The sequence below is a fragment of the Vidua chalybeata genome, chromosome 3, assembly GCF_026979565.1.
Source record: "Vidua chalybeata isolate OUT-0048 chromosome 3, bVidCha1 merged haplotype, whole genome shotgun sequence".
In the NCBI taxonomy this organism is placed as follows: domain Eukaryota; kingdom Metazoa; phylum Chordata; class Aves; order Passeriformes; family Viduidae; genus Vidua; species Vidua chalybeata.
Window position 1 is genome coordinate 33,577,765 of NC_071532.1, and position 15,084 is coordinate 33,592,848.

At 44.2% G+C, this 15,084-nt stretch overlaps 1 protein-coding gene across 1 annotated transcript; it reads left to right on the forward strand.

The window, feature by feature from the left end:
* Positions 1-8,550: 8,550 nt before the first annotated feature.
* On the forward strand, positions 8,551-14,418 carry LOC128786506 (ankyrin repeat domain-containing protein 9-like). Its single transcript, XM_053939801.1, has one exon. It carries the CDS (start codon positions 8,693-8,695, stop codon positions 9,581-9,583), a length of 891 nt encoding a protein of 296 aa, XP_053795776.1. The 5' UTR covers positions 8,551-8,692; the 3' UTR covers positions 9,584-14,418.
* Positions 14,419-15,084: the final 666 nt, after the last annotated feature.

Sequence of the window (15,084 nt, forward strand, 5' to 3'; positions counted from 1 at the left end):
TGCCTGTAAACATGAGTTTGTGCAGACTTCATGTTATGGAGGGAAAGAGCTTCTACTTCTTAAGTTTTCACCTAAAGAAAACAAAAACAATAAAATAAAACCAAAGCCACCCAAAAGAAAAACAGCATTCAAAACCTATTGACACCTATATCAAAAATTTAAGCCATCCTTCTAAAATGATCTGAAAGTTCAGCTGATTTCTTTCTGCTTTTCACTTTAGGTTACTTTGCAGTAAAAGTTCTTTCTTCATCACCAATTATAAACTTTATCAAAAGGGGACAGTTTTGCTCATGATGGGCAGAAGACTCTTTTTAAACAAAATATAGGAGTCGTTAACTTAAATCCTATATTATGCTGAGGCAGTCCAACATCCTTTGGAGCATTACTGATGAATATCTCATTCTCTTTAATTAGTCACAAATAGAATTTATTTTTCTGTACTGAATTAACCAAGTATATGAGCCAAAGGCTTCATTCAGCAAAAGGGTGACTTAGTGAAGATCGTTAAATTTCCTGTTCAATTCAGTGGCTGTTGGCTGGAATGTCATTAAGGGCTGTTAGGCACTAGCAACTGTTCCAGGGTTTCTGGTATTGATAGTATTTGTATGGTCACACAGCTCAGAGGTGTCCAGGAGGGTATTTCCCTGGGTACTGATGAAGGAGCACTGAGGCAGCTCTCCCACAGGAAGCTCACACTTCAAGCAAACACTGTACCTTAATGGACTTAATGGGAATTTAAAAGTGCTCAAAGCATTTGTGAGGCACCAAAATGCTCCTCCGTTAAGCAGCCTTAACAGATTTTCCTGCTTTCATTTTGCAATGCATCTGCTCTTGAGTGAATTCTCAGTGGCCGATTTCAAATATACATTAAACCATGAAGATGGAGGAAAATAGTGACCAGCTGCAGGTTAGCAAGGATCTGAACTCATTATATGTGATAGTAGAAGCAATTTGTCACTGTCTGAGTCCTCACAAGTGCCCTCTTCAGGGAATCCACTCTTCCAATACAATTCTTTGAACAAAGCATTAGAGATAATAAAGTCCAGAGGAAACTTACTTGGACAAATACAAATTTCAGGTAATTCTGAAAAGCTTATTCAGAACAGAATAAGCTTCTCCCAGATTAAAAATCCCTTGCAGATAAAACCACTGGAAAGTGTGGAGAACAGTGGTGAGTGGTTATCTTTGGCTGTGGATGAAGTATTTTGTCTGTGACACAATAAAATGCAGGGCATAGGAGCTGGCACTCTTGATGACTGAATTAACTTTGAAATCTGTCTCAGTCTCTGAGACCTCAGAAGACACTGAAAAGACTTTCCTGACAAATAATTTTGTAATTACACTGGAGTGAAGATTCTTTTCAGTGACCTCCAGCAGTTAATTATGGGCTCATAAGTTGCAGATTATGGGATTTTACAGAGCTGCACATAGCTTGGATTTTTCTTTTGTAGTGGATTCAATAAAAATAATTTTGACAAATATGTTAATGCCTTTTTGAACCATGAGTTTTCTCGACAGATGCAATGAAACTGATACATCCTGCAGAGCAGCTCAGTCTCATGGCACTGGCATTTCCCCCACAAAACTACCTAGAAGTTAACTTTCTGAGCAGCTCTTGTTTGCAATAGCTATACAGCGCAAAAGCAACTACAAAGGTTCAGACAAATTTGTCATCATTTTGTTAGGAGTAGCACTACTAGCTGTAGTTTTTTATTTATTTTTCCATCTACATGGTGGTAGGACCTTGGATTTGCAGTTTTGGTGTAGTGTCAGCTCCTGCATATGCACAGAACAAAGACCTTAATTTACAGAAAAAATGAAAACCTACTTGGGAGACTGCCAAACATTTAGCCTCGCTGATATCATGTAGCACTGAATTCCGCAGGTTAATTATGGATGGTGTAAAAAAGCATTGCTTTTTGTCAGTATTGGAAATGAAATGTATTCATGCCATCTTGAATGCTTTCTCAGCAGTTGACAGCCTTGACATTTACATAGGGGTGTGGTGAAACAGGGCACTGACACCCATAATCATCACGAGGAAGGAAAGCATCCAATGATATAAACTGTTTCACAGTCTCTGCCTTTCCCTGGAAAACAGCATCTGGCTCAATGTAGGCACAGACTGTCTGCAAGAGCTTTTTTTTGTTCTTTAAACAGAACTCAGCTGACAGGTTACTTTCTGGAAGAGGCATGGTAATCTGTCTATTTATATACTACCTTTGAGAGATGTAGCCTCAAATTAGGATAGGAGTTGGGAACTGAAACAAAAGAGTTTACAAAAATGGGAGACACTGGGATTCTTGGTGTGTAGGCTCTGTGCAATCAGGTCTCAGAAGCATTTTTTAAAAATAGAATAATAAGAGCTTTGTTGTTTTTATAGCTGATTAAACTGAGCTGACATCTCATCCTCCAGACATGGGCACACTGCTTGATCTAACCCACATTTGAAGATGTGTATGACGTTCAGTGAGAGCTGGAAACATCACTATCCTTCCTTTGGAGTTAACTCAGTGTTTACTGAGTGCCTGCCTTTGGAAATGGGCAATCACTCCCTGGGAGCTGACAGAGGAAAACATTTGATTTGTGGTGGTCAGGATTCTGCCCCGACCAGCCTGCAGCACTTAACAGTCTTCAGGCTCTGGCAATCCCACTGGCTCTCACATGAGTTTCCCTGAAAATGGAGAGCTCAATAAGCCAAACTGTTTATTTGGGCACTGGATCTCATATCCATGAGAGCCCTGCTCAGAACAGAGGGTGGCACTGGTTGCACCTCATTGCTCCATGTTTTATCCAGTGCTCTGATGAAGTTCACTCCTCAATTCTGCCACCTCCTCTGGGTCCATCTCCTGGCCCAGCTCACTCTTTGTCCTAAGCCCAGTCCAACTTGAGGCCTCAGCACCCATTCCTTTCACTTGTTCAGGCCCCAAAATGAGGGGTTGCTGAGGCTTAGGAGGAAGATGGCTTTTGGAAAGACTCAATATCCCCACATCCCTCATCTGAAGGTAAGGGACGCTGTACCTCAGAGTCAGGGGCCACAGCTGGTATTGTGCCTCAGGTCTCTACCACTCAGGTCACATGGTGACAACCAGAGAGCTGTGGCATGCCTTTGCAGCTGGCCAGTGCCATGCAGTGACACACACTGGGGTTACATGTGCCCAGAGAGATGAGAGTGGCTCCAAAAAAAAGCAATCAGCTCTCACCTGGGGTGGAGATAGGCACCTGCCAGGTATTCTATAAATTAAGCTGTCTTTATAAAATATCCTGTGACACTGGAGACACAGAAGATTCAGTTTGAAGATCCATATTCAGTCTTGCACTTCCCTGCTTTCACAGCTGTGGAGATGCTCTCACATTTGCAGCAGGCTCTGCTTTGCCATAAGCAGGGTAGCTCGTTGTCTGGCATTGCTGTCACCATGCCCCTGCTGCACTGACTGCTCTCAGTGGCCAACACACCATCATGCTGCTTCTAAAAGGTTTGCTCCCTGTCAACACCCAGACATGCTGGAAATGTTTTCTATATCAAGGGCTCTATCTATACCCTGAGTTTAAAAGTGGACAAAGGAAGAGGAGGAGGCACACTCACATCTGTGCAAGTTGTTTGGGGCTTGTTGCCACAGAGCTCCAGACTAACTGCACTTGGGAAGTGAGGCTCTGGGGGGAACTGGGACACAACAGGCCAAGCCCTTCACAGGTGGGATAAACAAGAACCTGCAGGAAAACACTGTATGGCCCTGGCTTCCCCACTGTTTTTAAGTGCTCCAGGTCTTGATGCAATGTCCAGCTGAGCATCCAGGTGCAGCAGTATAAACAGGACACATGCATGGATTACAGCAGTGGTCAACCAGCAGCACAGACATCACCTGAAAATCCTCCATTTGTCTCCAGATGAGTCCCTCTTACATATATTTTATATATATGTATATATTTATATAAAAATATATATGACATATATTGTATATATATATACATATATATATACCCAATATATTGCACATGTCTGTTGCATGTGAGGTAGTCATCTTTACTTCCAAAGTTCTACAGATAAATAACCATTTGGTGTTTGATTTGTTCTGCATGCAGCACATCAGATGGTCCTGTTAAAAGTAATTCAGAGGCTTTCCAGAGTGGTAAATCTCTGCTTATTTTCATTTCCTGCCTCTAGCAATATAGTAAAAATTTGTCTCTTTTGCTGTTTGAAACCTGCAAGCAGAAGTGAAATATTCTGGGGTCAGAAGATTTTTTCCACTGTCCCAAAGCCTAGTTTAGTCAGCTGGATGAATTAGAGCTGGTAAGTATGTAGCAGGGCATAAAAGAAACCCTTCATGCTCTGTAAAAGCAGCTTTGAGATGCAGTAGGACTCTGCACAAGGGCACTAATTTGTCACACAGTGTGTCCCCAAGCTGTACTGCACAGCCCGGGCTGGACATGGAAAGCAGGACACAGCAAGCATTTCCTAGAGCCTCACTGTGGCTGAAGGGTTATCATCCATCCCCAACAGGTAAGTTTTTCTTTCCCAAGGAAAGGAAGAAGACCAGCAGACACAATCCTGAAACACAGTGTGCCTCTGAAGAAAGACATCCTCTTGCTTTGTGCTCAGGCATTTGAGATCTTGCAATTGATTTGCTTCTTTGTATATCCTGGCTGGATCATCCTGAGTCCTCCTGCACAAAGGGCACAGAAAAATTGAAATCAGTTTTGCCTGGAAACAGATACCAATTAACATCCCTGGAGAAGGGCAGAAAGGGAACAAGAAACATCTCACCTGAGTTGTTGACACAGGTAGAATGCTGGAGATGGTCCCAATCTTTCCCAAAGCCTTTTGTTCTTCTGTTTCCCAAGCAGCTTCTTCCTTGAAGTTTTTCCTCTGTTTGTGCAGGCAAAAACATGGTGGAAAGAGCTGAGCTGAGCTCACATGGGTCACTGGAGCTTGTGGCAAGGCTGGTCTTCCCTTAAAGGAGAGAAATGTCTTGCTCCCACCTGACAGTGAAATGACAAATGCGAAAACCTCACTTCTGGTTTAGTCCCAGTGACCAAAATCTGCTGTTAGCTTCTTCTTTTTCCAGAAGGTGTCTTAATTCACTTTTCTCCCCATAGTTCTTCTCATTGCTCCCTGTAACTTTGTACAGAGGGGCAGGAGGAAGAAATGACAGGGAAAGGTTGCTAAGCCTAAGCCCCACTCTCAGCATGCAGTACACAAAACCTTTCTGCTTTGGCTTATTCCAGAAACAGGACCCAGAGGAACCCTCTGTCCCTGCAGCACAGTTTGGCCATTGCTGGCAACAGGCTGCAGGTTCTGTACTGAGTTTCCAAAGGCTCACAACCAAGGCCTGCCAAACTTGCTTTGCCTGCACTACTACAGAGTACCTGCTGCTTTGTTCCAGTTTGGTTTAGCTGTAGGATCACTTTCCCCCTTCCAGCCAGGTGCCTATGGCTGATGGGGTTTACTTTCACTGGCACTGCATGGTAGAACCATAGGTTTACACCAGCTCTTCTGTGCACTAAGGGGTTCACAACTCCAATTTCACGTGCTGGAGCTAACAGAGGTCATCGTGGGCTTGGTGTGACAGCAGAGGTCCTGTGAAGTGGAAGCACAGGGTGCACTGAGAGGGGCTGCAGGCCCAATGGGATGGAAGAGATGGGGCACAGGCCTCTGACTCTGGAGCACTCACAGCTACAAACCACCCACCTAAGGACAGCTAAAGAAATGCAGATACAGAGCTGGATAAGAATGGTTTCGGGGTAGAAAAGAGAACAGATAAGTAATATCTTACATGTATAGAACCAGCATCTATTGAGAATGTGGATGTGAAATGGAGTTGCAATCCAGTGAAGAAAAAGCAGATGTAAAAGTATGTAACAAATCATAAAACTGACCCCCAGGAGAAACTGGAGTGAGGAAGAAAAAACCATCACCATCAACCTCACATTCCTCCCACAGAACAACTCCAGACACTGATGATTTCCTGTAACATCACCATCAGACTGAAACTAAAACCTTAGTATTTAGATGAGCATGAACAGGGGGAACATAGCATCAGGAATAGGAATAGAGGATAAGAAGTGTGCAAAAGGCTTCAAATTATTTTTTAATTATTATTATTGCTATTGAAATATTTTCTGATAGGAGTATTATTTATTTTTCTGTAATAATTTGACCTGGACTAATAATAATTTTTTATTAGCATGCTAAGATTTCAGTTCTACTAACATTCAATTCTTGTCTTTATATGTAAGGTACATTTCCCTTTTGCCCAGAAACAATATTTTGAGCATAACACTGTAAGAAGGTTTCTGAATAGCTCAGAAGCATTATGTATTTCTCACAGGTTCAAAATAACCAAATATTTATAAGATTAAATCACCATCAAATGTGAAAAATGCATCTGCCCAGGTGAGATCTAAAGAGCTTTTCAGCCTCAGATGAAATGTAAATGGTAAATGGTGTTTTGGGAAAAATCTGCTTTTGTTTTTCAGTTTTTCCTTTCAAACCTGTTCCTGCTGTCTTGGATGCTCTCTCTATGAGTCAAAACTGATTCTATTCCTCTTCTAGACTGCATTTTGTCAAAGAGGAAAGCCACAACAAACACCTTATGAATGAGGAGTCATTATTTTTAGCCACAGATCAAAATTTAAAGAAATAAATAGAAACTTCCAAACTCCTAGTCTTATTCTAGTTCCTCATTGAAGCTTTCCATATCAATGCCTTCCATTTCTAGCGGTTCTGTAATATTTTACAGATGTATTATGCTTTGAATAAAATCCAGTATTAATGCATTGCCATCAAAAAGGTGCCCTTAGCACCAGCTTTTCTAAACTCCTGGAGAAAAAAAAAAAAAGAAGAGGCCAAGGCCAAGAGCCACCAGGACAGATAGACCTGTGCCATTTGGAACCATAAAGAAGTGAGCAAACCACCTGAGGGACTCCTAGTTTTGGGCTGGGCTTCCTAGGCAGAATTACAGTGTAACCTGTACGTGTACAGTGTAACAAGATACGGTGTAATTAAAGATCACATCCTGGACATCCTGGAGCTGTGGTGTAGAGCTGATTGGCCAGAAGCCTCATGGCCATTCCTGATTCTGGGGTTTTGTCTTCCCTCTTCATCGGAGATACTTGCAGAACATTTTTCTCTTGACTTCTAAATGTCTCTGCACCAAGCCAACTCACAGGACTACCTAAAATAAATCTGTATGACTAAGAGCATGGTCCAGATGCTCCTTGAGCTCTGACAGGCTGGGTGCTGTGAGAACTTCCCAGGGGAGCTTTAGCTTAATATCTGCAACAGGTGAGGGTTGCTTAATGACTATAAAGCTGTGAAAGATGTGCAAGATCTAGATGCAGTTTTGTGAGTGGCTTTGGTTTTCTCTTTGGACTCCAAACAACATTTGGAGATCTGATACTTGAATTCTCCCTAGTTTGAATATACTTACTATATGTTTGTCTTCTTGTGAAATAAAAATAAGGATTTCTTGATTTACTGTATTTTCCCTTAAAGGGAAACCCTGTTTTCCTACCAAAATGGTGAGATACCATTTTATTTCAATCTGTTGATTTATAGAATGCATGGAAACCCTCCTTCCTTAAACAGAGCTTGCCATAAAGGACTCTTAGTTAATTTCTTTTCTGTGAATTTAATTTTGGCCAGGTCGTTCTGCCTCATCCAATAGGACCTTCCCCCTCAAACCTGTAGGCCTTGGTCCTCTGTGTTTTACCAGGGTGTTGCACAAGTCTGACTGCCTAATCCCACTTCCCCTCATTGCTGCTGGCTCTGACAGGAGTCCCAAAGCAGGACATCTGAGAAATGCTTTGATCAAAGCTCCCCACCCACCAGTGAGGTTTGGCCATTAACCTTTTGTTTATGCCCTTGCTGTGCAGCAGGGGCACTCCAGGTATTTCCTTGCCAAACAAAGGAAGGCGTTTATACCCAGCAATCTGCTTTATGACTCTGGGCACCATTACTGCACACACCGTTTGACTCTTTTCTCTGCAGAGATTAATGCTGGCATCTTAAACATTACTAATGCCTTATAGACAATCCATTAACATCAGTATCTCCTAAGTGGCCAGCCATACCATTATTTATAAAATAGGGATCCTTTCCTAGTGCTAGCACTACCAATCCCTTGATTTCCCGAGCATGGAATCATGCCTATTATCAGCACTGGAATATTTTACACTGCTATATATTTTTTACTATATAATGAGCTGCGTGTATGTGAGTGACATGAAAAAAAATCCCATAAAATAGCAGAATATTGCTATTCCACTTGCTGCAGTGTATGAGCTGATCTGGTTAGACATGAAATGCAGACAGAAATCCGCCTCACCTCTCAAGCTAATTTTAGTCTCTCCCTCTGTTCTCTGTGGCTGTGGGTGTGTATAAAATCACTGGCAGTCTGACAGCGTTTCAGTAACCTGTGCCACGCGCAGAGCGGGATGTACTCACCAGCCATCTGCTTGCATGGCACGGGTTAACTGAGCCAGAGGGATTGTGCTTACCTAAACAAAACCACTGCAGTGAGGGGAAAAACAATGAATGGGTGGAGATGATCAGCCCATGCATTCCAGCTAATGCAGTCCAGGCAGCAATGACAGCCTGAAGGTTGCAGCAGCATCGGGATCAGCATTCCAAGTGCACCAATCTTACAGTCTGGAGTGATTTTACGTGGAGCTGTTCTTTATTTGCTGAGCCATGGCCAGTAACCAGGCCAGCCTGCAGGATGATCAGAGCAGGCACTGCAAGTTCTTATCCTATATGTTCTACCAGGCTGTGAGAGATCACAAGCCTGTGTGGATGCTGGAAGACATGAGAACTATGGAGTATTTTTACTGGGAGGAAAATGCCAGCCTACGAACCTACTCACCTTCAGAAGCCCTTCTCTATGCAGTGGTGCATAATCACCTGCCTTATGCTCAGTATCTGCTGTCTCATTTTCCAGAGGAGGCTCTCAAGGTGCCTGGGGAACACTTCTGCTATTGCCCATCCTCTGCTCCTCACCTGGCTATGGCGGTCACATATGACAGGAGAGATATCTTGGGACTGATAATCAAAATTGCACACAAGCTTCCCAGCTTGAACTCCTATATCAATAGGGCTGGCTGCTTTCATCTGGAAGATGGGAAAACACCCCTGCACCTTGCCTGTGAACTGCTGAGGTCAGAGACGGTCCTCATCCTCCTTGGGAATGGAGCATCTCCCAGGATAGAGGACAGTAAAGGGCTTACCCCGCTGGACGTCATCCTGGAGCAGATGTGGGACTCCAAAGTCAATGTCGCATCTAAGAAGCTCTGCCTCGACTACCTCTTGCTCTTCATGCCCAACCCACAGTTTAAGATGCGGAAAGTTCTGCAGGAGCATCCAGACCACTGGACAGCTTTGCTGGGAGAAGACAAATTCAACAGCCTCGTGGGGAACACACCTGCTTCTTTATATCTGCAAGCTATGCAAACTATTCTCCAGTCTCTTCCTCCTTCCCACTTCCCTAAAAGCATACAGGAACTACCTATACCTCAGGCACTAAAGCCCTTACCATCCTATGGCAAAAAGCTACCAGCAAAAAATGTGGTAAATGTTTTTCCTTGACTTTATTCAATGGGTCTTGGATTTTCCAAGGCGACTTAGAGGAGCTGGTTATCCACCACCCTCTGCATTTTAGTGTGATTTTAGTACTTAACCTATTAGGCTATGCTGGAAAATCCAATATTTTGTGACAAGATTTTAAATGTCTTTTCTAACTGATTGCAGGCACGGCACTTTTAAAGGCAAAAGCCTTCCTTGTTTTTTGTTTTGTTGTGCATGTGAAGGGTTAACTGTAGTTGAGACTGTGTTATGTTTGGTTTCTTAGTTGTCAGCTGGTATCAGTGTATCTGAATTCCCAATATGATAACTGCATCCTGTGTAATGCACCTGGGTTAAAAGGAACTACGTACCCAGTGGGATTTTTAAATGGTGTCACTGCTAGAGCTGGGAGAAATACCATCTCCTACCAACAAGGTTCAAACATCAAGTTTCCTTTCTAACAATGCTCAAGCATCATTAGTAATAACCACAAAGTGCATGGCTGATATTGCAGGGATGCAGAGTTACCAGTATTCCTGCAGGATAACTGATCCTACCAAGTTACTTTACAGCAGGCCATGGTGTGGAGGGCGTGAGTTCAGAGAGGGGCAGTGTGTGTACATTCCTGGGGGATGGGGGATAAAGATCCACGGAATAGCTAATGGAAAGCATCCAGTCTTACCTGGGAGTGAGGGGGTTAAAGGCAATCCCAGCCCTGATGCCTCTACAGACTTGTGCAATGGGGAAGGAACCATTTTCCTTGCTGTCCAGTAAACAAATGGCAATCGGAGCAGGAACATTGGGAGCCCTGTCTTTCATATGTGACATTATTTCTCCTTGACTTGTGTTTTGGAACACATCTCTACAGGAGATGTAGCTTGCTAACTTGATTTCCCTGTGGGTCTCAGAGCCACAGGCATTTGTTACTTATCTAAGCTGTGGTATGATGTTCTGCTGTTAAAAGTTGTTACTTGCTGTCAGAGTATTTTTACCACCCAGGTCCAGACAGAAATCCTTAGCCTGGAAGTTACAAAATGTTCCCATTGACAGCAGTGCAGGTAGGGTGAATTTGCAGAAAGCAGGGCTGGGTCTGGGCAGCCTTCTGGGTAGCTCTGAATCATGCTGCCCTCTCTGCTCAAGGCACTGGTCCTGCTCTCCTTGCTGTTCTCAGCATCAACAGGGCAGTGGCAGAATCCCAGCTCCCTTTGGGGGACATCCCTTATTTTGGACAGCAGCATTCCCCACTCCTTGTAAGCACAACCCTCTGCTCTGCTGAAGTAGCACAACTCACTTCCCCCGTCTGCACTGGGCAGCAGTGGAGAACTGACTCTCCTCTTCAGCTGGATTTGGAGCTCAAGGCTGTGGGGCACAAACTACTTTCCACAGGCAGTAGCTAAGAAAGATGTGCAGTCAAATCTCAACTGCTTTGTGCAAAAATGGCTCATGTCTCATCCAGCTTATTCCTTGCCTGTGCCAAGGGGGCCATGCTGGACCTGTGCCCATCTTTCTGTCAGCAGAGGAAGCACTTCCATTTAGTTTCCCTCTGCATGGGCTATCTCCTATGTGCCAGGACACTGGCAATGCCGGCTATGGCCAGGTGGAGTTTTACTGTGAGGCTGCATAACATGCTACTCACAGACACCTGGACCATCCTTTCTGGGACACTGGGATGCTCCTCTCAGCCATCTCTTCCTGCATGCTGTGGGAGGACCTCAGTTCCAGTGCCACCTGTGCTAGGCCAGGTGAATGAACAGTCTTGCTTGTGAGTTGGAGAAAATGTCAGTCCAGCCCTAAAAGTGGTAAGCAGGCCATGAAAGGGTTAACCCTTCTCCTGAATTCCCACATCTCTGGTGCTGTAGTGTCCCTCCACCTCTGCGCTGGGGACTTGAATGTCTTTCTCCATCTGTGTCTATTGCTCCTTGTTCGATGGGGAAGGCTGCGAAATAACGGGGAAATCCAGGGTCAGTGCTGAGTGACGGTTTTGGGGGAAGCCTGTGCTTGACAGTCTGTGCTGCAGACAGAGGCTGTCACAGGGAAACAAAGCAGAGCCCAAGGCAGATTTGCATTATAAGCGGTGGCTCAGCTGCTTCTGCCAAGCCCTCAGGCTCCCCAGCACTGGCACATACTCTCCCAAAAACTCGGAGAGACTGTGCAGAGCACGGCCCCTGTGGCACCCCGGGAGTCCCAAGGAGCAGGATCGGGTTTGTCCCCAGCAGCACTGCGGTATCTCATCCGGATGTTGGTGGGTGAGAGGTGGAGGAGGCTGCTGAAGGATATTATTAGAATAGTAATTAGGTCCTGGCAGCAGAGATCCCAGGAAAGGAGGAAATGGAAATCATCCAGTGCTATTGCACTGGCTCAAAACCATGTGAGTTTCAGTGCTGTGAAGAGTTTCAGAAAAGACAGGAGGGAGGGGAGGGCTGTTCATCTTACAAATCCAAGGAGGCAGGTAGGGACTGTTGGCATTAATGGAGAGCACTTTCTATTAAGGCAGGAGGCCACGCTCAGAGAGCCAGAGGAGCCCACTGGGAGCAAGTGAGTGTAAAATGGTGCAGGGGTCTCTTGTTGGCTGCAATAGTTGTGGATCAATGCAGAGGTCAGGAATCAGGTGCTTTATGGGAGGGTTTGTAGCAGACAGCAGGATGCTTGTGTGCATGCATTTGTCCATGTGGGAAGCTCCCCTCAATCTACCTGCCAAGAGAGAGGATTTAAGATGAATTGTCTTGGAATAGTTTCCTTCCTGTGACTGGTGCCCCAGCCTAGAAGAAAGCTGCTGGTCCACTGTTGGCCAACATGTAAAAATTCCAGTGTGTCCAGCCCAGAGTTTAACAGGCAAGTACCCATACAGGAAAGATCACTGCACAGCCCCCTCATTTCTCCTTTGCCTGACCATTTTAGCAAGAGACTGAGCACCAGCTGACCCTCAATCACATCACATACCTCCCATGAGCAGTCCAGTGGACCAAAGTTTAGGGTCTTTAGCACTGTGGTGACAACTCTTTCCATTGCCTGTAGCAATATGACTGCAGGATGGGCACTCCTGCTGGAATAGGGGAATCTTCTCCCTAGACCCTGTTTGCTTATATTGTGGTGATCTGCCTGTTAGTTTGAGATTCTATTCGTCTTCTTGGTCAATATAGTGACATTACATCAGATATGGCCAAATCTACCTCAGCCCTGTCTGTGTTGGCTTTTTCTCTCTGTTCTTTCCAAGCCAGGTCATTAGCAAAAGTAAACTCGAAATATTTTGCAATATTTTCCTGCAATCTGATCGTCTTGAAAAATCCCTATGCTTGCATGGCAAATATGTTGGTGACTTTGTTAATCAAAAAGGGTGCCGGGTGCTGTGTGGTGATGTTTACATTCTTCATATCTGCATACTGAGTAAGTGTTGCTCAGCTCTGTATTTCTGAACTTGGGAAAAAGAATAAACACAAGAGAGAAATGGGGAGAGGTTAAAGTCTTTTCTGATCTTTGGATTTAGGTTGGTTCTGCAGGTTGCATCTCTTTAATTTCAATTTTGAGGAGTAGCATTGTAAGGATCTGAATTATCTGTATGTGTGAGCCTTTGGTTCTGGTGAGAAGTGCTTCAGTGACTGCAGTGGGGTGACGAGAGTGAGAGTGAGAGTGAGAGAGAGAGAGAGAGAGAGAGAGATTGAGTGAGAGAGTGAGAGAGTGAGAGAGAGAGAGAGAGAGAGAGAGTGAGAGAGAGTGAGTGAGTGAGTGAGTGAGTGAGTGAGTGAGTGAGTGAGTGAGTGAGTGAGTGAGTAGTGAAAACACCCAGGTGTGTGTGCAGGTGTGTGAGTGCCTGCCCTCTTGTCGCACGTGTGAGTGTCTGCCTGCCCTCTCCTGGCAAATCCGTAACCGACCGGCAGCTCCCACCCACTGCACTCACTCCTCGGACCAGCGGGGAGCGATGCCCTACGGAAGCAGCCTTTTCACGAGGTCAGTGTGTGTGTCCCAGGCCCTGTGCTGCTGACAGGTAAGGACATTTCTTCTCGTGGAAAGAGGCAGCAGTTTTGCTCTTGAAATGGGTGTTTTATCCCCGAACACCAAACACAAGGGCTTCTGCTTGCCAGTAACTACAATCACCCAGTAAAGGGTTTGTGATGCTGGCCACACTTTATTCTAGAACACATTAAAAAAAAAAATCTCATAAACATATATCTTTGTCTTTCTTTTTTTCTGGGCTGCCAGCAAAATTCAGCTACCTATAACTTCCTAACCCTATGCTTCTGTGTATTTCTGCAGCGTTATTAGCAGGAAGGACAGGTCAGATTCTGACCTCAATTACACCTCCCTACACCTGAAATAGTGCTTTTTAAGTCGGTTCCATCACTACTGATGTTTGTTGGTCTAAGGGAAAACAAACTGTTTGTGCATTTGTGTTCTTCAAGGCTCCATAACTCTGACTTCAGCATACAAAAAATGTGACATTTAATCCCTGAAAGCATATTTTACATTTTTTTGTACTCTGAATGTATATAGATATACATTTTCCATCTCTAACATCAATGGCATTTCCCTGTTCCCTGTTTCTGGAATCATCATGGCAGTGACAGATGCTGTTGTTCACTTATTAAGACTGAATGTTGCCACCCCAAGTAGAAATGAATGTTCATTGTATGATACAATTTTCTTATAAAGCCATACTTTTGTAATTTTGGTTTCTCTTTTTTAGGGGGGGGGGAATCTTCCCTATAATTGTGTTTGCACATTACTTGCTGCATGATTAAAGATAAAACAATTGTAACATGCTGGAATAAGTTATAGCCTGATAGCCTGATATAATTAGGTACACTAGTTGTGAAAATAATTTAATCTTGATTATATTAATATAATAAACTTGAAATATAGAATTGATGTGTCTTTTATTAGCCAACTGGCCAAAACCACCCATGAGTATCTGTTACTTTTGTTTGGTTTATCTTGTTGTTTGGTGATTTCATTCTGACTGCTGAGGCATTGTCTCAAAAAATGTGATCTGAAGAAAATAATATTTCCCTTCACAGGCTTACAGTAGCTGACTGTGCTGTCAGAGGATGACCCCAAGTGATGAGGTGAACCCACACTTCACAGATCTGCTGAAAGGTGGTGATAAATCGGAAGGAGGGGCTCAACAGGGGTTGAATGGTAATTGGTTTCAGAAATGTTCATTTTTTAGGTTTGAGTTCAGCTTATGCAGCTGTTTCCCATGAATGTAAGAGTGCTGGTAGCCTGCTTTCCCTCTCTGATTACTGCACCATCGACCAGCTCCTTTCCTTCCTCAGGTTTTTCTGTGTACAGGAAGATGCCCTGGAAAGGCTTCCAGCACCAACCTCTCCTGTAGGCTCAGCTGAAGGTCTTCAGGCAGGTGTGCACCTCTCACCCTCTGTGCTCTCCATGGGGTAAGGATCCACCAGATTCTGTGCCAAAGCCTGAACCATCCAGATCCTCCTCTGCTCTGATGAAAACAGCTACCCAAAGTGTTTCAGGTGATGGGTAGCTGGTTTGGATGATGAGGATGATGATGATAATCATAGGGT

Bases quoted from the DNA above. Each gene is read 5' to 3' on its own strand.
- LOC128786506 (XM_053939801.1), top strand. From the start codon at position 8,693: ATGGCCAGTAACCAGGCCAGCCTGCAGGATGATCAGAGCAGGCACTGC.